The sequence below is a fragment of the Anabas testudineus genome, chromosome 5, assembly GCF_900324465.2.
Source record: "Anabas testudineus chromosome 5, fAnaTes1.2, whole genome shotgun sequence".
In the NCBI taxonomy this organism is placed as follows: domain Eukaryota; kingdom Metazoa; phylum Chordata; class Actinopteri; order Anabantiformes; family Anabantidae; genus Anabas; species Anabas testudineus.
The window spans coordinates 26,591,801-26,613,889 of NC_046614.1; the positions used below are offsets into that span (position 1 = coordinate 26,591,801).

The window sequence follows — 22,089 nt, forward strand, 5'->3', positions numbered from 1 at the left end:
GAAGCTAAAGTAAACATTCCATTCCATTCCATTCCATTCTCATCCGCTTATCCGGGGCCGGGTCGCGGGGGGAGCAGCTTAAGCAGAGATGCCCAGACTTCCCTCTCCCTAGACACCTCCTCCAGCTCTTCCGGGGGGACCTCCAACGTGTCCTGGGTCTTCCCCGGGGCCTCCTCCCGGTGGGACATGACCGGAAAACCTCCCCTATGAGGCGTCCCAGGGGCATCCGAAACAGATGCCCAAGCCACCTCAACTGGCCCCTCTCGATGCAGAGGAGCAGCGGCTCTACTCCGAGCTCCTCCCGGGTGACTGAGCTCCTCACCCTATCTCTAAGGGTGCGCCCAGCCACTCTACGGAGGAAACTCATTTCGGCCGCTTGTATCCGCGACCTTGTCCTTTCGGTCATGACCCAAAGCTCATGACCATAGGTGAGGGTAGGAACGTAGACTGACTGGTAAATCGAGAGTGTTGCCTTTCGGCTCAGCTCCTTTTTCACCACGACGGACTGGTACACCGACCGCATTACTGCTGCCGATGCACCAATCCGTCTGTCAATCTCACGCTCCCTTTCTCGTGAACAAGACCCCAAGATACTTAAACTCCTCCACTTGAGGGAGGATCTCCCCCCCAACCTGGAGGGTGCAAGCCACCTTTTTCCGGTTGAGAACCATGGCCTCGGACTTGGAGGTGCTGATTCTCATCCCAGCCCCTTCACACTCGGCTGCAAACCGCCCCAGTGCCTGCTGGAGGTCCCGGTCTGATGAGGCCAACAGGACAACATCATCTGCTAGCATGTAATCACCCATATGAGGATGGGTTCCCTGTTGAGTCTGGTTCCTCTCAAGGTTTCTTCCTGTTGCCTTCTCAGGGAGTTTTTCCTTGCCACCGTCGCCCTCGGCTTGCTCATCAGGGACAATCTCATTTCATGATTCATACACATTCACTGTTCATGTACTGTTCTTTGGTTGTGTAAAGCCGCTTTGTGACAATGTCAATTGTAAAAAGCGCTCTACAAATAAAATTGAATTGAATTGAATTTAATCTGCAAAAAACAGAGATGAAATCCTGTGATTCCCAAACCGGATTCCCTCCGGCCCCTGGCTGCGCCTAGAAATCCTGTCCATAAAAGTAATGAACAGGATCGGTGACAAAGGGCAGCCCTGTCGGAGTCCAACATGCACTGGGAACAAGTCTGACTTACTACCGGCAATGCGAGGCCAAGCTCCTACTCCGGTCATACAAGGACGGTTTGCCAGAATTTCCTTGAGGCAGACCGATAGTCCTCCTCCATGGCCTCGCCGAACTTTTCCCAGGTTCGAGTTTTTGCCTCTGCGACCGCGCGGGCTGCGGCACGTTTGGCCTGCCGATACCCATCAGCTGCATCAGGAGTCCCACAGGCCAACCAGGCCTGATAAGACTCCTTCTTCAGCTTGACGGCTTCCCTTACTTCCGGTGTCCACCACCGGGTTCGGGGATTGCCGCCACGACAGGCACCAGAGACCCTACGGCCACAGCTCCGAACAGCCGCATTGACAATGGAGGTTGAAAACATGGTCCACTCGGACTCAATGTCTCCAGGCTCCATCGGGACCTGATTGTAGCTCTCCCGGAGGTGTTGGAGTTGAAGACCTCTCTGACAGAGGTTTCCACCAGACGTTCCCAACAGACCCTCACAATACGTTTGGGTCTGCCAGGTCTATCCAGCTCCCTCCTCCGCCATCGGATCCAACTCACCACCAGGTGGTGATCAGTTGACAGCTCAGCCCCTCTCTTCACCCGAGTGTCCAAGACATATGGTCGGAGGTCAGATGACACAACCACAAAGTCGATCATAGACCTCCGACCTAGGGTGTCCTGGTGCCACGTGCACTGATGGACACCCTTATGCTTGAACATGGTGTTCGTTATGGACAAGCTGTGACTAGCACAGAAGTCCAATTACAAAACACCACTCGGGTTCAGATCAGGGAGGCCGTTCCTCCCAATCACGCCCTTCCAGGTGTCACTGTCATTGCCCACGTGGACGTTGAAATCCCCCAGTAGGACAACAGAGTCCCCAGTCGGAGCACCTTCCAGTACCCCTTCCAGAGACCCTATGAAAGCTGGGTACTCTACACTGCTATTTGGCCCGTAGGCACAAACAACGGTGAGAGACCTATCCCCTACCCGAAGGCGCAGGGAAACAACTCTCTCGTCCACCGGGGAAAACTCCAACACATGGCAGCTGAGCTGGGGGGCTATAAGCAAGCCCATACCTGCCCGCCGCCTCTCACCATGGGCAACTCCAGAGTAGAAGAGAGTCCAACCTCTCTCAAGGAGTTGTGTTCCAGAGCCCAGACTGTGTGTGGAAGTGAGCCTGACTATTTCTAGCCGGTACCGCTCAACCTCCAACACAAGTTCAGGCTCCTTTCCACCCAATGAGGTGACATTCCATGTCCCAGTCGCCAGGTTCCTTGTCCAGGGATTGGGTCGTCGAGGCACCTCCCCACGGCTGCCACCCAATCCACACTGCACCGGCCCCCTATGCTCCTTCCTGCAGGTGGTGGGCCTACAGGAAGTCGGTCCCACGTCGCTCCTTCGGGCTGAGCCCGGCCGGGTCCCGTGAGAAAGATCCCGGCCACCAAGCGCTCGCCTACGTGCCCCAACCCCGGGCCTGGCTCCAGGGTGGGGCCCCGGTGACGCCGATCCGGGGCGACGTAACAGTCCTTGATTTCATTTTCATCATAAGGGGTTTATGAACTGCTCTTAGTCTGGCCCGTCGCCTAGGACCTGTTTGCCTTGGGAGACCCTACCAGGGGCTTAAGCCCCCGGCAACGTAGCTCCTAGGGTCATTCGGACACGCAAACCCCTCCACCACAGTAAGGTGGCAGTTCGAGGAGGGGTACAGTAAACATCACATGTAAATTACACAGCAGTTGTTGATTAAAAAATAAATAAATAAAGGAATATAAAACTTACAGAATGACAGCCCAGTCTTTATTGGTTTGGTTCAGCATTCCTACTTCCTGGTCTGTAAAGGAAGGATCTCCAGCTGATGGTTTTGCTTGTGGTTAGTGAACTTTAACATTGTAATACAGGGTGGACCAGGAAGTCTTAAAGTAAAGATAAAATGAATCAGAATTTTTGTTAACAGCAAACCAAGACAATTTTATGATAAAAGTAACTCTCAAAGTACCTGCACATTTGTTGGGAGCAAAATGTTGGTGGAGGCTCAACATCTTTCAGGATCCTTTTGTTTGTCAGCACCTTGTTCAACACCACAAACTAAAAAGATTAAAATGTGTTTTAGTAACGACAGTGTTTGTGCAACTCTCCAATAACTGAATGAATAGCTATAAATGTCATATATACACTGCAGTACTGCTGCTGAACTCCATCATATATAAGCTGTCTGTCCAGTCTGCGCTCAAAATACCGAACATCTGACAGCACTCAGCAACACAGGTAACAACGGCATGAGCCAAACCCTCTAAACAACAGAACATAAGAAGCTTCACAGAGGGAGGAAATATTGAGAGTCTTTGAATTAGAATTAATTCAATTCAATTCAATTCAATTCAGTTTTATTTGTATAGCGCAAATTCACAACAGAAGTTATCTCAAGGCATTTTACAGTGCAAGGTTTAGGACATTACTGAAAATATTTATACAAAAAACTATAGAGAAAACCCAACAATCCCATTTGAGCAAGCTTTAGGCAACAGTGGAGAGGAAAAACTCCAGCAGAACCAGGCTCATAGTGGGCGGCCATCTGCCTCGGCCGAGGATACCTGTAGAAAAGTACAGAGAGAGGGAGACAGAGAGGAGGAAACACAACTACAGGAGAGAGAAGACACAAAGTTAATGACATGCAATGGTAGAATTTGAATGGATAGAGGAGAAAGGAGAGAGGAGAGGAGCTCAGTGTATCAGTAGAGGTCCCCCAGCAGAATAACCTATATCAGCATAACTAAGAGATGGTTCAGAGTCACCTGATCCTTCTCTAACTATAAGCTTTATAAAAAAAGGAAAGTTTGAAGTCTAGTCTTAAGTGTAGAGAGGGTGTCTGCCTCCAGAACCTGAACTGGGAGCTGGTTCCACAGGAGAGGGGCTTGATAGCTAAAGGCTCTGCCTCCCATTCTACATTTGGAAACTCTAGGAACCACAAGTAAACCTGCAGTCTGAGAATGTAGAGTACTGCTTGGAAGATATGGAACTATGAGTTCTTTAAGATAAGATGGAGACTGACTATTAAGGGATTTATAAGTGAGTAGAAGAATTTTAAATTCAATTCTGGATTTTACAGGGAGCCAATGGAAATATGATCTCTTGGTAATTCCAGTCAGAACTCTGGCTGCAGCATTTTGGATTAACTGGAGGCTTTTTAATGAGCTATTGGGACATCCTATTAATAATGAATTACAATAGTCCAGTCTGGAAGTAACAAATGCATTGACTAGTTTTTCAGCATCACTTTGGGACAGGATGCTCCTAATTTTTCTCAGGTGAAAAAAGGCAGTTCTAGAGATTTCTTTGATGTATGAATTGAAGTAGATATCCTGATCAAAGATAACTCCCGAGATTTCTTACAGTATTACTTGAGGCCAATACCAAGTCATCAAGGGTGAGAACATGATTAGACATAGTGTCTCTGAGATTTTTAGGCCCAAACAGTATAACCTCTGATTTGTCTGGATTTAGGAGAAGGAAATTGGAGGACATCCAGGCCTTTGTCTTTTAAGCAGCTTGAAGTTTCACTAATTGATTAGTATAGCTGGGTATCATCTGAGTGTTTCCTTATAATATTGCCTAAGGGGGACATATATAAAGTGAAAAGAATCGGTCCAAGCAAAGATCCCTGTGGAACTTGTCACTGTGGAAGATTCATCATTAACATGTACAAACTGAAATCTATCTGATAGATACGATTTAAAACACTCTAGTGCTGTTCCTTTGATCCCAATGGCATGTTCCAGTCTGTGTAACAAAATGTTGTGATCTATAGTGTCGAATGCAGCACTCAGATCTAACATGACGAGTATAGAGAGAAGACCATTGTCTGATGCTAATAGAAGATCATTAGTGACGTTTACCAGTGCTGTTTCTGTACTATGATGTACTCTAAATCCTGACTGGAAATCTTCATACAAGTTATTGCTACGCAGGTGGTCGTACAGTTGCTTAGAAACTACCTTTTCCAGACTTTTAGAGATAAAGGGCAGATTGGATATTGTTCTATAATTCGCTAAGACCACTGAGTCCAGAGTAGGCTTTTTGAGTAGGGGCTTGACTACAGCAACCTTAAAAGCCTGTGGTACGTAGCCTATTTGTAAAGATAGATTGATCTGATCTAATATGGACGTGCTGATCAAAGGTAAGACATCCTTGAGGAGTCTAGTTGGGATGGGATCTAAGAGACATGTTGATGGTTTTAGAGGAATTAATTACTGAAATTAATTCAAAATGATCTACGGGGAGGAAGCAGTCTAAGTACGAGCATGGTCTTGAAGATGAATCTAGAGTTGTTGTACAGTCCATGCTTTATGCAGGGAGGATCTGATCAATTTTTTTTTACAAATAAAATTCTAACTATTAAAGAAATTCATAAAATCATTGCTGCTGAGAGTTGAGGGAATACTAGGCTCAACAGAGCTATGACTCTTTGTCAGCCTGGCTACAGTGCTGAAAAGAAACCTAGGGTTGTTCTTATTTGCCTCTATTAATGAGGAGTAATATGAGGTTCTAGCTTTACGGAGGGCTTTTTTATATATTATTAAACTATCTTTCCAGGCTAGGAAATATTCATCTAATTTGGTGGAACGCCACCTCCTTTCTAGCTTACGTGATTTCTGCTTTAAGCTACGGATTTGTGAATTGTACCATGGAGCTAACTTCCTCTGACTCACTAGCTTCTTTTTTAGAGGAGCAACAGTATCAAGTATTGTTCCGAGTGAAGCACCAGTACTATTAACAAGATAGTCCACTTGTGCTGGAGTAACATTGAAATAACTGCCTTCCTCTCTGTTGGTACATGGCTCTGAAATAAAAGATGGAATCAGTTCCTTAAATTTGTCAACAGCATTTTCACATAAACATCTACTGTAGAGAATCTTATCCGTAGGTGTGGTAAAGTTTGGTACTGTAAATTCAAATGTAATTAAGAAATGGTCAGATAAAAGAGGGTTTTGGGGGAAAACTATTAACTGATCATCTTCCACACCGTATGTCAGAATAAGATCAAGGGTGTGGTTAAAACAGTGAGTGGGTTTATTTACATTTTGAGTAAAACCAATGGAGTCTAATAGTCAATTAAATGCAGTGCTGAGGCAGTTATCATCAATATCTACATGGATATTAAAGTCACCCACTATAATGACTTTATCTGCAGGTCTGAGAATTCAGTTAAAAACTCAGAGTAAGGGACAGGAGGACGGTACACAATAACGTAATTAGAGAGCTTTCTTTAAGATGATGATTTGCGAGAAAGTGGAGTAACTCACGTGTCTCAGTCTGGATCTTCCTCCTCAAGGTCCAGGTGACATCTCCGATAGTTTCTTTATGGGTGTTTAAGTCTTTTCAGAACAGTCACCTGGAGAGTTGTTGCAGAAATTAATATTTTATGAAATATGACATCAGAAAAATTCACAGCAACACTGGAAGTAACTAGTCGAGGCTGCAACAGCTAATTATCGAAAACTTTATCTAGAGCAGCTGTAATATATCAGTCTACAGACCTGCACTGATGTGAGGCTGAAGACTCCTCAGAGACAGCTGGGTGTCAAAGGTAGGTAGAGTGTCAGTGCTGGGTCAGTCTGGCAGGTAACCTCCACTGATTCAGGTAAATGGGATGTGCGGTCCTGTACAGGAAACAGCGGTTTACTCCAACGTGCAAAAACAATCAGCAAATATGCAAAAAAATTATTCATTTCCAGATTGAACACAGGAATACAGTGAACAGAATATTTGATGTTGAGCAGAACTTGTGACAAATTTCAATCTACTATGTTCTGTAAAGTTCCCAGTTTAACAATCAGCACTGAGAAGTTAGTGCTGTTTGGAAAACAACACTAGAGGAAGCTGCAGGACGACGACAGGACCGACACAGACACACACTGTGACAGTACTACAGTATTCTGTCAGTAGTAACAGTACTACAGTATTCTGTGAGCACGAATAGTACTGCAGTAAAGCTGATATTATCTGCTCAAAACCATCATTCTTACATCTCAGTCAATGCAGCTTCATGGTATGAAACTAACTTAACTTAAAACAAAAGTTTGAGAGAAAGCTGAGACAGTGACTCTGTCCTTTTTGGAGTAACTCGTATTAGTAACACAGGGTTGCTGTGCTGTCCCTGGCGTACCTCAGGGCCTGTCGGTGTCTGTGTGCAGAAATGGCTGATCTGCTCCACGGTGTAACTACGTTACATAAAAAGGATACTTTAAAAACATTCAAGCAACTAATCCCAGAGAAGCTAACTTTAGCGACATTAGTTGTTTAGCATTACTGCCTACATTCTGCAGGCTAGTCCAGCTTTGAGATTCTTATCTTAAGGGGGATGGTTATTCTGTCGTTTCCCCGTGTTTCAGTATGTAGAACAGCTATATGTTAGATCATTGCAAAACGTCAGGAGACAAATTCTGTTGGAAACCAACCTGGATCAACAAGACAGTGACCTAAAGAATACAAACATTGGTCAAAACTTAGATCAAGGTCCTGGAATGGCCCTCTCAGAGGCCAGATCTCAGTCCTAATGAGAGCCTGTGTTTCTGAGAGGTTACAGTACTGACTAGTCACAGGGCTAAAACATTTGGCCTTGTCATTTGTATTTTTTCTTGTTTAAGTTCAGCTTGTCAATAAAATCAGTCAAGCATAGTGGAGATCTTGTCTTGTTTGTTCATTTGAAAGCAGTTGAACTGTAAACACTTGGTTCTAGTCATTTCCATGGAAAAGTTTGATTTCATGAAGGTGGCTAATAATTTAGAATTTAACTGTCTCTACCTGTGGTCTACATGTTGACCAGGCCAGAATATTTGAAGAAAATCAGTTTCAATAAATTTGTGTTTAATGAAAACATTAAAATATAATCTTACATGTAAGTGTCAAATTTGGACAGTACCCGAATTCAAGGGTTTTTTAATTTAGGTCTAGAGAAACTACGTAATATCCATTAAAAGACAGAGGAAGTCTGTCTGGAATCCAGACTTTTTATTTTTTCAATTTTGTCCGTGTTCTGCTTTTTGACATCCAGGACCTGGAACACTCAACTCCTGACTCAGACTCACATTTGTATTCTCTGAGAGTAAAACAGACAAATCGGCTTCTGCTGCAGCATCTACTCTTTACTCTATTGATTTGGCTCAGGCTTCGATTGTAATAATATATCTGTGTCTTAGGTGAGGGGGGAGGGCCTCGGCGGCAGCGCAGCAGCGTCTCTGGAGGAAAGAAACCCCCCAAAAGGAACGCTCTGTACAGACGACTTCAGAACTTCCTGTACAATGTGCTGGAGAGACCGAGAGGATGGGCCTTCATTTACCACGCCTACGTGTATGTAGACATCTATACCTGCCTACACCTCTTTCTGTACCTATAGATTGTTAAAAACAGTCGACAGCTGCTATAAATCCTGTCAATGTGTTTTTGGTGTTAACAGCTGATTCTGAACAAAGTAAAAACTGGATTAGCTTTTATTTCCAGGAACGTTGTTGTCCAAAAACAAACTACTAGATGACACTGTCACAGTATCTGCAGATTCAATGGATTGTCCCCGAAACACACCCGAGACCAGAGATCAGTTTTCAGGAACAACATCCTGAGGCAGCAGCAGATTGTTTAATGTTTAATGTTTTGTGTGCAGGTTCCTGCTGGTGTTCTCCTGCCTGGTTCTGTCTGTGTTCTCCACCATCAAAGAGTACGAGAAGAGTTCAGAGGATGCTCTCTACATCCTGGTAAATTACAAACACATAATCTGTCGTCAGAGCATCAGCTGAATAAAGCACGCAACATTCTCATAGTTCGGTGTTCTTTCTGACATTCTGCAGGGTGACTCCTGTTCATCATGTTTTCTCTGTGGGTTTGATTTAACAGCTTAAATCTTAGACTATTTGGTTTATGAATCAACAGAAAAGCTGCTGAGTTTTAAGTCTTTTTCTATTAAAACCAGAATATTTCAAAGAGTTTTAGTGGGACGGTGACAGAGAAATGGCAGCAGACAGGTGACTGGGAGGAGATGTGAATAACAAAGTTTCAGACAGATGAACAACCTGCATCCTCAAACCATTAACAAAGACCAGTCAGGACAAGTGAATCCAGAACCAAAAACTGCATTAGGTCTGAGTGTGTGTGAGTGTTCAGTGGGACTGAAGAAGAAAGATTTCAGGTTCTGCTCTTTTTTTTGCTCACACGTTTTTGCTTTATCACCTTGTGTAGATGACATTAATGAAGTGTCTGTCTGTGTGCAGTACATGTGTCCGTGAACTTAACATATTGGCTTTTATTCACACACATGTGACGTGATGTGTCTTTTTCCCGGATGAAAATAATTCCCAACATTTTTAATCAATGAGCAGTTTCTGGGTGTTGAAAGTCGTTCTTCACAGAGAGTTGTGTTATTGTTGTGTGTGGCAGGAGGTGGTAACAATCGTGGTTTTTGGGGTAGAGTACATGGTGAGGATCTGGGCTGCAGGTTGTTGTTGTCGCTACCGAGGATGGAGAGGACGACTCAAGTTTGCCAGAAAACCGTTCTGTGTCATTGGTGAGTCCGAAAACAAGAAAATCTTATTATGTTGACTACTAGAAGTGGAAAACATAAATGTGTTCTAAAACATGTTCAGATTTTCACACAGCTCCTAGAGCTGGATAAAGTCACTTAATGACACAAAAAGTGCATTTATTCATTTAATTATTGTGGAAACTGCTTCGTAAGGAACTTCTGTGACCCACAATTTTTATTTTGAGCTTTTATTAAAATTTAATTTGTGATTTTCATATTGTTTTACATAAAGTTGGAAAAAAAAAACTCAGATCCTCTGTTTGACCTCTCTGTCTTAGACATCATGGTGTTAATAGCGTCCATCTCCGTCTTGGCTGCGGGGACTCAGGGGAACGTTTTTGCGACGTCGGCAATTCGGTCTCTTCGGTTTCTTCAGATCTTGAGGATGATTCGAATGGACCGACGAGGAGGAACCTGGAAACTGCTGGGATCAGTGGTCTATGCCCACAGCAAGGTAATCTTGGAAACGCCTATCTGTCTGTACCTGTCATTATGACATTTACATTTAGTCATCAGACACTGGCTGTTGTCAGCTAAAAGCTCAGTCTGGGAGAAGACACCGAAAGCATGGTGCCATGAGTTATAGTTCTGTCAGATGTGAGATGGTTTTGTGCACATGAATCTGTGGAAGCGTTGTCTTCACCAGTCACTCAATATCAGGAGTGAGGCTGCTGAGTGAGCTAGGAGAGCTAGGAGCTTGTTCCTCCATCATGAAACCACTGAACATAAAATCTTTGCTGTGGGTGGTTTAGGTGTAGGGACCAGGTGCTATTCATTGGCAGAGCACAACGGGACAGAAGGCTTGTAGAACTAGATCAGTAAGCTCAGGTAGGAAGGTGCTGTTTGGTTGACCACTCAGAAAGTGAGAGTCGGAGCTTGGAACCTGATATGAACAGTGGTGTGATATGACCTTTTTGGCTGATCAAAACTGAGTCATGATGCTGTATTTTGGATCATCTGGATTGCGCTGGAATCAGATATTGTATTTTAGAGACGGGGGACAGAGGAAGAATCACAACTATGGGGAAACGAGATGCAAAGTTAATGACATATACTGGTGATGCATAAACGAATAGAGAGTTGAGGAGCTCAGTGTATCAGTAGAGGTCCCCCAGCAGACTAATCTATAGCAGCAGAACTAAGAGATGGTTCAGAGTCACCTGATCCATCTCTAACTATAAGCTTTATAATAAAAGAAAGTTTGAAGTCTAGTCTTAAATGTAGAGAGGGTGTCTGCCTCCAGAACCTGAACTGGGAGCTGGTTCCACAGGAGAGGAGCTTGATAGCTAAAGGTTCTGTCTCCCATTCTACATCTGGAAACTCTAGGAACCACAAGTAAACCTGCAGTCTGAGAACGTAGAGTTCTGCTGGGAAAATATGGAATTATGAGGTCTTTAAGATAAGATGGAGCCTGATTATTAAGGGATTTATAAGTGAGTAGAAGAATTTTAAATTCAATTCTGGATTTTACAGGGAGCCAATGGAGAGAAGCTAACGTTGGAGGAATGTGATCTCTCTTACTAATTCCAGTGAGAACTCTGGCTGCAGCATTTTGGATTAACTGGAGGCTTTTTAATGAGCTATTGGGACATCCTATTAATAAGGAATTACAATAGTCCAGTCTGGAAGTAACAAATGCATGGACTAGTTTTTCAGCATCACTTTGGGACAGGATGCTCCTAATTTTGACAATGTTTATATTGTTATATATAGTCATACATAGTTCTAGATATTTTTTTTATGTATGAAGTAAAAGAGATATCCTGGTCAAAGATAACTCACAGTGTTACTTGAGGCCAGTGTTATGTCATCTAAGAATATGATTAGACATAACGTGTCTAAGGTTTTTAAGACCAAACTAAATAATCTCTGTCTTCAGTGAATTTAGGAGAAGAAAATTGTAGAACATCCTTTGAAGTCTGAACAAATTGAACTTTTAAAATTAGTTTTTGTCTGTGTGACGTGGTACCTGGTAACTATTCTTCCTTATCGGGCTTATAGTTTAGAGACAGCCCCATGTGAGTGTGGATTTTGAATGTGAAAACATCTGCTACCTGCCAATGGTGGGATTTATGTTTTTTTCCAACCTGGTTGGATACTGTCAGAACCCACAGACAAATTCAATGTCACCACAAGGTAGATTAGAAGAATGGCTTCATCAGGTAAGGAGGTTTTGGATCATTCACCACCTGGTGGACAGGAGGTCTCCCTGCATTACCAGCACTCTCCTAATGAACAGGAAAGAAATTCAGGTCTCTGCATCTAAAACAAACATCTGACCCTAAGCATGTCCTCCACTGTCTCCAGCCTGTGCCTTACAGAATTAGCTTAGTGGTTGGAGGAGCTGTTACTGTGGTTTAAGATTTCAAATTTAAATTTAATTCCTGATTGTACAGAACATTTCTCTCTCTCTCTCTCTCTCTCTCTCTCTGTGTCTTTCTGCTCGTATGACCCGGTATCTGTCTCTACCCGCAGGAGCTGATCACAGCCTGGTATATTGGCTTCTTGTGTCTCATTCTGGCCAGTTTCCTTGTTTATCTGGCAGAAAAAGAAGATAATGAACAGTTTGAGACGTATGCTGATGCCCTCTGGTGGGGACTGGTAAGACCAAAATACTGTACTGATGAGACATACACTGTCCGGTGCCACATGACATAGTTGTAAATATAATAAAACAGTATCCTGCTTTGTTTGTCCTCTGTGACACCAACAACACAGCTGGCAACAACCTGCAAATCAAAACTATGTGTGATTGGTGTGTGAGAAGATGCTCGTCACCAAACTAATCAATCATCACCATTTGATTGGAAATTTCTCTGTACCTTCAACTAACAATAGTTAAGATATTTCCTCTCTTCTTGTTCTATGTCTGTTATCTCTTGTTTTACCTTAAAGGTAAACCTGCATAGTGCCTGGTTCTGTCAATAAAATATTGAGACAAATGTTTGTCACACAAAGAAAATATGGTTTACTTTGTCTGATACACCCTTTTGTCTGACAGCCAACTTGACTGGGGGGCTAAAAGTTATTTCAGTCATTCCTCCTCAGAGCTACTGGTATTTGTTGGGAGGGGTCAAAGGAGTTTGTGTACGTCTGTTAACAGTTTAACGATCAGATCACTGCTGATTAGACCTATGCTTAGAATAAGATTGATTAATTGACTGTTACACCCTAATTTTCATACAATGATAAAGACCTTTAGTAATCTAATTGGTCTGTTTCTGTCCTTGTCAGATCACTTTGACAACCATTGGTTATGGAGATAAGTTCCCCATCACCTGGAATGGACGACTGCTGGCAGCAACCTTCACTCTAATCGGAGTGTCATTCTTCGCTCTACCTGCTGTGAGTCACTACAATGTTTTCCTGAACCTACCTGAGTCTCCACCTGTCTCATCAAGCTGACCTGGTCTCCTGTTACTTGTCCGTGTGTATGTCTTCAGGGCATCCTGGGTTCTGGTTTTGCTCTTAAGGTTCAAGAGCAGCACAGACAGAAACACTTTGAGAAGAGACGAAACCCAGCAGCTGGCCTCATACAGGTGAATCAATGCTCAGAAATACTTTCAGAACTTTTATTAAAGGTTAATTAGCCAAACATCTCTGTTTTTCATACTGCTAACATTTATTAATAAATATTAATTAGGAACTGTGTAGCGCAGCTAGTTCTGCTTAACATGACAGAGGGAACTGACTTTGACTCAATTCAATTCAATTTTATTTGTATTGCGCCAAATCATAACAGAAGTCATCCTAAGGCACTTTACAGTGTTTAAGATTTAGGACCTTACAGAGTATAATTGTATAGACATGTACATAGGAAACCCAACATTCCCATCTGAGCAAGCTTTAGACAACAGTGTAGAGGAAAAAACCTCCAGCAGAACCAGGCTCATGGTGGGCGGCCATCTGCCTCGACCTCGAGAGAAAAGAACAGCAGGCAACAGGTTGGTAGGACCAGTAACTGGACTCTGGAGATATACAGCTCCAAGGAGGAGGATACCTGCAAAGGACAACAGAGAGAGGGAGACAGAGAGGAGGAAACACAACTACAGGAAAGAGAAGACACAAAGTTAATGACATGAAATGGTAGAATTTGAATGGATATAGGAGAAAGGAGAGAGGAGGGGAGCTCAGTGTATCAGAGGATTCCGTTATATTTATTGTGCTTGATAACCACAAACAAAACTTGGCTGTGTTTTAACAAAGTCATGTGTTGAAGTACAGAATCGGACAATTTTCTTCCCGAACACAAGTCAGAGTTTGCCCAACCATTCCATACAAGTCAGAATAGCAACAAGCTAAGCTAATGAAAGCCAAAGCTGATCACACTGGCTATAACACAAGAGGCATGACGAGTGCTAAAAGCTAAAGAAAAGCTATTCACTGTACAGTCAGCAGTAAGACTGAAAACACCTCACGACATTATGGTTAAAAACACTGGTACGGTCTCCGTTTTATTCGATTATAGATACATAAAGAATGAGCGATGTAAAAAAGACGTCAGACCTGAAAGTGAACATGAACACTGGAAGCTCCAAAGTTGATCTTTACATTTTTAAATATCCATCAGCTTCTGATCTGTAGCTGTTTCCTTGAATACATTCGTGTGTCTGCAGGCGGCGTGGAGGGTTTACGCCACAAATCTGACTCGGACAGATTTGACTTCAACCTGGGATTATTATGAGAGGACCGTCTCTGTCCCCATGTACAGGTGAGACCCCAGCTGTCCACCTGTACACACCTAAATACAGTGCCCTTTGAAAGTATTGCAAATAATTTATTTTTGCTGTGCACTGAAGACATTTGGGTTGAATATGAAATGATGCATATGAGACCACAGTTCAGAATTTCAGCTTTTATTTGATGCTTTGTACACCTCCACGTTATGGAATTCTTACTGCAGCCTCTTTACCTGTTGTTCATTTAGGCGAGTTTTCTCTTTTTAACTCCCTCTACAGCAGATGAAATCCATATTTGGTTGGGTCATGGGTGGATGGAGCATTTGCTGACTGTCCTGCCCAGTCTAAAATCTTCCTCTGTTTCCCTTCAATGAAGTCCTATGTTGAGTTGATAGTGTTCTGGATCTTGCTGCTTGAGGAAGCAAGGTCATCTATTTTCTAAGTCTGAGCTATTTTTTTCTCTGGTACGTTTATGACATGAGACCAGGTAGAAAAAACTGATGGCTTTGGTAATCTAAAGTTATTTGATAAGTTCTGCCAGGGTCATTCTTATTATCATTTGACAAATTGAAAACAAAATAAAAGTTCCATTTTGTTTTTAATTTGCCACCACTATACATGTTTTACACAGGTCCCTCTAGTTAAATAGTGGTTGTGCACTATTTGGGACAAACTGTCAATTGAGGTTTTAAGCCCAATGTGTGACTAAACAGTTTGTTACTTGGACCCCCCCATTTCACACAAATATTTCTGACAAGTTGCAGTACTTTGTGATACGACTGAATGCATCAAAGCTTAGAGTACTATTTTAGATAGATAACTAGTGGCTGCAACACTTTTCACTTTAGCTAAAAGAAAGACATGATAATAATGTTATACATATACATTTGTGTTTACAGTACACTGAGAAATTATAACACCCTAAAACAGGGGTGGGCAATTAATTTTTATCAGGGGCCGCATGAGAAGCCTGAATTGTGTCAGAGGGCCACCAACTTTCTTTCATTGTAAAATACTTAAATTAAATATTTTGAATACCTGGTACTGATAATCAGAAGAATAAAGCACTCTGTAAATATGTATATTAGGTTATGTGAAACTGTGGTCTATTGGTTAAATAAGAAAAACAATTATTGAACCAGTGCAATTTATTTTTCAACTTGTTAATCTCCACAAACAATAACTTGTAATGCTTTCCACCTCATGTTACCTCGAACAGCATCACCTTCACTCACACACGTGTATACGCGAGTGAAGGTGCTACGTCTACGACGTGCATACGTAGCGACGTAACGCTTTTCAAAATAAAATTTCAAAATAAAAGTTAAAAATAAAAGTTAAAAAAAAAAGTTTAATTTATGGTGTTTATGATTGGCCTCACGCGGGCCGGACAGGGACGTACAAAGGGCCGGATGTGGCCCACGGGCCTTAATTTGCCCAGGTCTGCCCTAAAAGGACACATGAAACTTTTCATTCCTGTTTAACGAGCCTGACCCCCTCTCCCCGTTTACAACATGCTGGAGTGGTGCACTGTATTCAAAATGAGTGCTACAGAAATAAACACTTGGAAGACAAAAAATAATCTGTTTCATAAATTTAATTCAATTTAACTTTTCTCCACCATTTCTTGCACATTGCCAAATTAAGGAACAAGGCAAAACATTTTTTTGTTTTCAGCTCGGCTCAGGTGAAAATAATGAGGAAAAAAAAAACAGATCAGAAATGTTCTCCATTGGCCTTTCTAGGCTTCCATACTTCAGTGCACAATAAACAAATAAATTGGCCTCGCTGTTCCCGTACTTTCACAGGGGGCTGTGTACATCTCCTATAATGATCAATGATATATTATTGTGAATAAATTTGTCTGTCTTCAGGTTGATTCCTCCTCTCAACCAACTGGATTTATTGAGGAACCTCAAGAACAAATCAGGACTCTCATTCAGGTTGGAACACAGAAACTGTAATTACTGCAGTATTCAGATAATATTATCATAACCCTGTCCTATTACCCTACAATGCAATAAAAACAAAAGGCTGTGATTGTTAATTTGCTGGAAGCTTTACTTTGGGTGTTCAAAGGTGTCTTCGAAACCACTGTCCTGCGTGTTTTCTAACTCTTCCTGCCCTACTCACTGCTTATAACCTGGCTCAGGTGTGTTCAGCCAATCAGGAGATGGAAGTACAAGAATGCTCAGAAAACAAGGACTGTGGCCCTCGAGGACAAAACTCCTACTTTACTGAATAAAAGATTTCCAGTGTATTCACTGAACAATTTAAAGCAGGACTTATTAAACTGTTGATGTCTGTGACAGTAACTCTTGGTCACTACTAATTGTGGTGTCAGAAGAGTTTCTGTCCATTCTGAATCAGTCTGTTGTCAGGCTCAACTTATTTGATGTACCTCAAACTGTCTCTCTTATACCTTATTCTCTCCACATCCATGAAGGTGCTGGATTTCTGTTGGGTCTGATCTTGATTGGGTCTTGAACCAAACTTGCTAAGTTCAGACCTAATAGTGCCAAGCAAAGGTCTGAGCAAGCACATTTCTTGCAGTGAGTAGCACTGTAACAGGGCCCGTACAGAGCTCAGAACTGGAAAACCTCCTCATAAGTGCCCCCTCTAGTTTAAAGGCCTTAACTTAAACCCCATTTCTAAGTTAAAACCCTTCTCACTGTCTGATGTCTTCCAAAGCTTTGGCACACGCTCCAGTCTCAGGCTGAGGTTGAAGAGCTGCTGTAGGATCCCACAGAGCTGAGGACAGGCCTTCAGGACTCTGGGGCTGACTCCATCAGGTCCTGCAGACCTATTTTGGTTTAGCCTTTGTAACTGCCTCTTCACCTGGCAGCTGAAAACAGACGGATAGCTTGGGGGAGTGGTGAGGAGGGTGATGGTGGGATCCAAATTTCCATGGTGTCCCCAAGGAGGGATGTAATCTTGTATTGATTGCTGGAGGGGTGTTGGATGTGGCAGGGGAGACATAATGGGTGTGCTGTCTGTGTCTGGATGAGGGGAAGGGGGAGGCTAAGTGTCTGCCAGATGAGGAGGAGGAAGGGGTGTTTGGGGGTCCTACTGTAAACCTTTTTAAAAAGTTGTTTAACTCATCTGCTCTTGTAAGATTCCCCTCAACCTGGTTCTCTTTCTCTTTAAAGCCTGTGATCTTTGTCATTCCAGATTCCTCCTCTAGCATCTTTACTCTCCCTCAGTCTCACTTTCAGGTCCTCTGAACTGTCTTCACCTGGTCCTTGTCTCCCTACAAGAAGGCTTTCTTCTTCCTGTTTAGCAGCTCCTGCAGGTTGCAGTTAATCCAGGGATCATTTTTAGAGAACCCGCCTCACTGTCCTTGGTGATGGTGTACAGTGTACTGTGAAGATTTCAACTGTTGTATTGGCCACTCCTAATGTCCTTGCTAGCTCTCTGGGTATCTGAGCTTTTTTAAGCCTCCTTTACTTTCATAGACACCTCTGGATCTCATGTTGACAGTTCCAGTGAACACAACCACCTCTATAACTTGTATCTGCTTGATTAGTCATGGATTATCAATGGAACAGGTCATACCTGTACATGAAACTGCTTGTCAGCCATTTTATGTGTGTCTATTAAAATGTCTGTAATTCCTTAATGGTTAATGTCACAGTTGTGTTACACCTGTGCACTAAAGCTGTAAGTCTTTGGGGTGGGGAACAGAGGACAAAAAAAAAAAAAAAAAAAATGTATGAACCTAAAACCTGATTGTATTTCTGATCAGCAGGTTAAATCAGCTTCTATTTACAAAATAATTAATTAAATATTAATAATATTATTTAAGTTCTTCAGTGAAAGCACTGGAAACCTTTCTTTTTTTTAACTTTTGTCAGATAAACAAATTTTGTGAATTTACAAATTCCAGATGTCATAATTATCAATAGCTATTAACAAGTTATGTGCTTTGTCTGCAGGAAGGACGTCCAGCCTGAACCTTCTCCAAGGTCAGTGTCCGGTTCTGCTTCTTATACCAGAGTCCTCATTTCTTTCTTGGATCTGGATCCACAGGGTTTTACTCTGATTGAAAACCTCTGACCTTTGATTCCACAACTCCTGATGTGGACCAGGTCCAGGTCTGCATTTTAGGTTTGGAGTTAGAACCAATGATGTCTGCATTCTTAGCGATATTACACAGAGACCTGAGAGAAGAGCAGGAGAAACGGTTTCATTTTACCGACTGGAGCATTACTCCAACTGTTCCCTGAACTTTTGCCTATCTGTGTTTTGGGGCCAAGCGCAAAGGGCACAGGTAGAAGGGCAGAAAATAACAGGTGGGGAGTTTATTCATTTTAAGTAGTTGTTGCTGCACTGAGAACAGGTGTCTTAAAGTGGATGTAGTTATAGCACTGCTGAGATTATATAAAATGACTTTACCAAACAGCTTTTCTTTATTTACTCTATTTCTTTTACTGCTGTTGTTTTGCAGCAGTTTTTGGGGATATTTATTAAATGTGCTGATATGATTTTATTTGTAAAGAAATTTATGAAGTCATTACTTCTGAGAGTAAGGGGACACTAGGCTCAACAGAACTATGACTCTTTGTCAGCCTGGCTAAAATGCTGAGAAAAAATAGTTAACATCTGTAAGGATATTAAAGTATCTCACTATAATTACAGTACTGTAAGGAAACTGTAGGGAAGTGTGTAGGACTGTGTCTCTGCGTCCGGTGCTCCACTTTGAATTCAAGATTCAAAAAACTTTATTAATCCCAGATCATAGATTATAGAACTGCACCATCAGCCCAGGTTTTCTCCCAATTTTTTATTTTATTATTATTTTTATTTTTATAATTATCTCTATAGCCCACATTGCTTGCTGGACACCACGTATATATGGGGATATACATGTCACCTCCCTCCACTAAGATGCCATGGACCTAATACTCTAAACTCGTCCCTGACATGGAATCTACTGTTGTGGTTTTGTCTTGGAAAAAAGTAATCTGATGAAATGCCTGTGTGTCTGCCTGCAGTCAGAAGGTCAGTCTGAAGGAGAGGGTCTTCTCATCTCCCCGGAGTTCAGGAACCAAAGGGAAAGGTTCTCCTCAGCACGGTAAGTATGAGAACTAAAATCTGTCTAAAAATTTTGACATTTGACAGTTTGCAGAAAATAATTTGATTATTGTCATACATTTTCCTGTGAGGTGGCAGATGGCAGGTGGGTTAGATCTGGGCTCAGGTGTGATCCTTCAGGTTGGCTCTCTGTTAGATAATGAAGTGTCCTTGATGAAGAAACATGGAGACAGGGTCACATACCTGATGTTACTGAATCATGTCAGTAACATTTTTGTCAGGAGGAATTGGTCTGGATTAAAACGTACATATGTTTGTTCTGATTTTAGTTGGAACTTGTCCTTAACCTTCTTCTTTCCTTCACCACTTTCTGTCTTAGTGATTCCTACAGCTGTTCCCAGTGTTGCCCCAGGTGTAGGTCCCAATCCTGGTTTGGGTCCTGCAGTTCCTGGAGGCCCTGGGGGAGTCCAAGCCCTGCGACGTTCCCCCAGCATGGAGCCCAATCTTGAGGAGAGTCCTGGCAAAGTTCCAAAGAGTTGGAGCTTTGGAGAACGCAACAGAACCCGTCAGGCTTTCAGGATCCGGGGGGGTGCCTCCCGCCAGAACTCTGAAGGTGAGACAAGTGGAGTCCAACCAGCACTTTTGTCATACACTGTCCATCCAAAAAGAAGTCACACACTCTAATATTTCGTTGCCTTTAGCTTTGATTACAGCACGCATTCACCGTGGCATTGTTTCAATAAACTTCTGGATTGTCTCAACATTTAATCCCGTCCAGAGTTGCATTAATTTTTCACTAAGATTGTGGGGTTAAGGTCTGGACTCTGTGGTGGTCAATCCGTGTGTGAAAATTATGTATCATACTCCCTAAACCACTCTTTCACAACTTGAGCTAGATGAATCCTGACATCGTCTTGGAATATGCCCGTGTCATCAGGGAAGAAAAATTCCATGGATGGAAAAACCTGGTCATTCAGTATATTCAGGTAGTCAGCTAACCTCATTCTTTGGACTCAAAACGTTGCTAAACCTAAGCCTGACGGACTGCAGCAACCACAGATCATAGCACTGCCCCCACTGGCTTGTACAATAGGCACTAGGCATGATGGGGTCACTTCATCCATCCATTTTTTTTTTTGGACAGGCAGTGTATGTCTGGCAGGTGGAGCTCTAACATCCACAATTACGGAACAACTGGAGAATCCAAAGGGTTAGTCCTCTCACAATCACACATGTGATTCAGGTAATCAACACTGGGCTGGCATAGATGGAAAAAGAACAGGACAGTGGCACTCGAGGACCAGGGTTAGCTTCTGACTCTTAGACTCCTGGTCTACAATATGATACTACGGTGACATCATTGTTGAGTGGAAACATTCATTTTGTAGGCTTGAATTGTTTAGTATTTTTATTTTGCAAAGGGGATGTCTTTTAGTTTCTTGAAAAGCACAAATTATTTTTAAATTAATTATAAAAATTCATAACTGAACTTAAAAATTAAAGGACAAACGGCAGCAGGAGACGAAATACAGACACCAGCTGCATCACAGTCTAATATGTATTTACATTTACCTGCTAGAATAACATCATTCTACTCACATCAACCTGGTTTGGCTTTGAAAAGACAATAAAAAAAACTATCCACCACAGGCCTCAACCAGCCAAGGTACCAGCACAGAATCATACTTAGTCAGTAGAATCATCCTGCAAATAATGTGCCTAACGAGAACAACAGACAATGATAAAATCAAACTAGAGCAGGAGGGGAGGAGACAGGATTCTTGAGAGGACACATCAACTCTCATCATTGTCTAGGAACAACTGGTTTATACTGGATTTGTCACAGTTTCTCTGTGCTTCCAGTATTTGTGCTAAGTTATCCTAACAGTTTCCTTCTATTTTTAGTCTTTGTGCTAAGCTAAGCTGGTAGCCTCTTGGCTTCCAATCTTTGTGCAAAGCTAAGCTAACAGTTATCCCCTGCTTTCTGTCTGTTTGCTAAGCTAATAGGTTCCCTTTGCGATCAGTCTTTGTGCTAAGCTACACTAATAGTTTCCCACTGCTTCCAATCTTTGTGCTAAGCTAGGTTAAATGATAGCTGTAAATGTTCTTTTACCTGACAGTTGTTATTTGCTTGATGATGATGATGAGTGTGATGCTCCTCTGATAAAGGTTTGTCTGCTCTATCTCCTCCTTAGTGCTGATAGAGATGCAGGATGAAGAGTTCAGACAGAAGAACTCCCCAGGTCAGCACACACATAATAACACACACATTAACATGCTAACGCGTGTCAAGAAACAGAATTATTACTTCACTTTAAATGTTGACTTCTCTAGTTGAAGATTTGTAAATTGCACTAAGATTTAAACAAATAAACGTTGCACTGATACTCACTCGTGGATGAGGTGACTGAAATCTGAAGCGGTTTAGGTTGATGCCTATGATGTGTTTCCATTCCAAGAATCAGGAACTGAGAATCCTCAGGTGCATCTGAGTGCACTGTGTATCTCTGGGTGAATCTCTTCTTAACTACCTCAGAGACCCCTGCCAGAGATCATCTGAGTCTTAGGCTCTGTCCCTTCCTCCTCCTGCTCCTTAGAGGAGTGTTAGTTGGGTTCAGTTCTTCA

General features: G+C 42.4%; 1 protein-coding gene across 5 annotated transcripts in view; it reads left to right on the top strand.

Moving 5' to 3' along the window:
• The window catches only part of LOC113155175 (potassium voltage-gated channel subfamily KQT member 2-like), a 31,848-nt gene that overhangs the window by 3,816 nt on the left and 5,943 nt on the right, over positions 1–22,089 (top strand). For 4 of the 5 annotated variants that reach the window (XR_003298109.1, XM_026349741.1, XM_026349743.2 and 1 more), the window contains exons 2-14: positions 8,376–8,526; positions 8,837–8,927; positions 9,607–9,733; positions 10,030–10,205; positions 12,227–12,352; positions 12,986–13,096; positions 13,195–13,290; positions 14,368–14,462; positions 16,305–16,373; positions 18,366–18,395; positions 19,425–19,504; positions 19,844–20,077; positions 21,660–21,707. Coding sequence is in view for 4 of the 5 variants with exons in the window: in XM_026349741.1 (XP_026205526.1) it covers positions 8,376–8,526; positions 8,837–8,927; positions 9,607–9,733; positions 10,030–10,205; positions 12,227–12,352; positions 12,986–13,096; positions 13,195–13,290; positions 14,368–14,462; positions 16,305–16,373; positions 18,366–18,395; positions 19,425–19,504; positions 19,844–20,077; positions 21,660–21,707 (1,434 nt within the window). In the remaining variant the exon portion in view is untranslated. The remainder of the gene's footprint in view (positions 1–8,375; positions 8,527–8,836; positions 8,928–9,606; positions 9,734–10,029; positions 10,206–12,226; positions 12,353–12,985; positions 13,097–13,194; positions 13,291–14,367; positions 14,463–16,304; positions 16,374–18,365; positions 18,396–19,424; positions 19,505–19,843; positions 20,078–21,659; positions 21,708–22,089) is intronic. The other variant, XM_026349742.1, reaches the window with a different exon arrangement.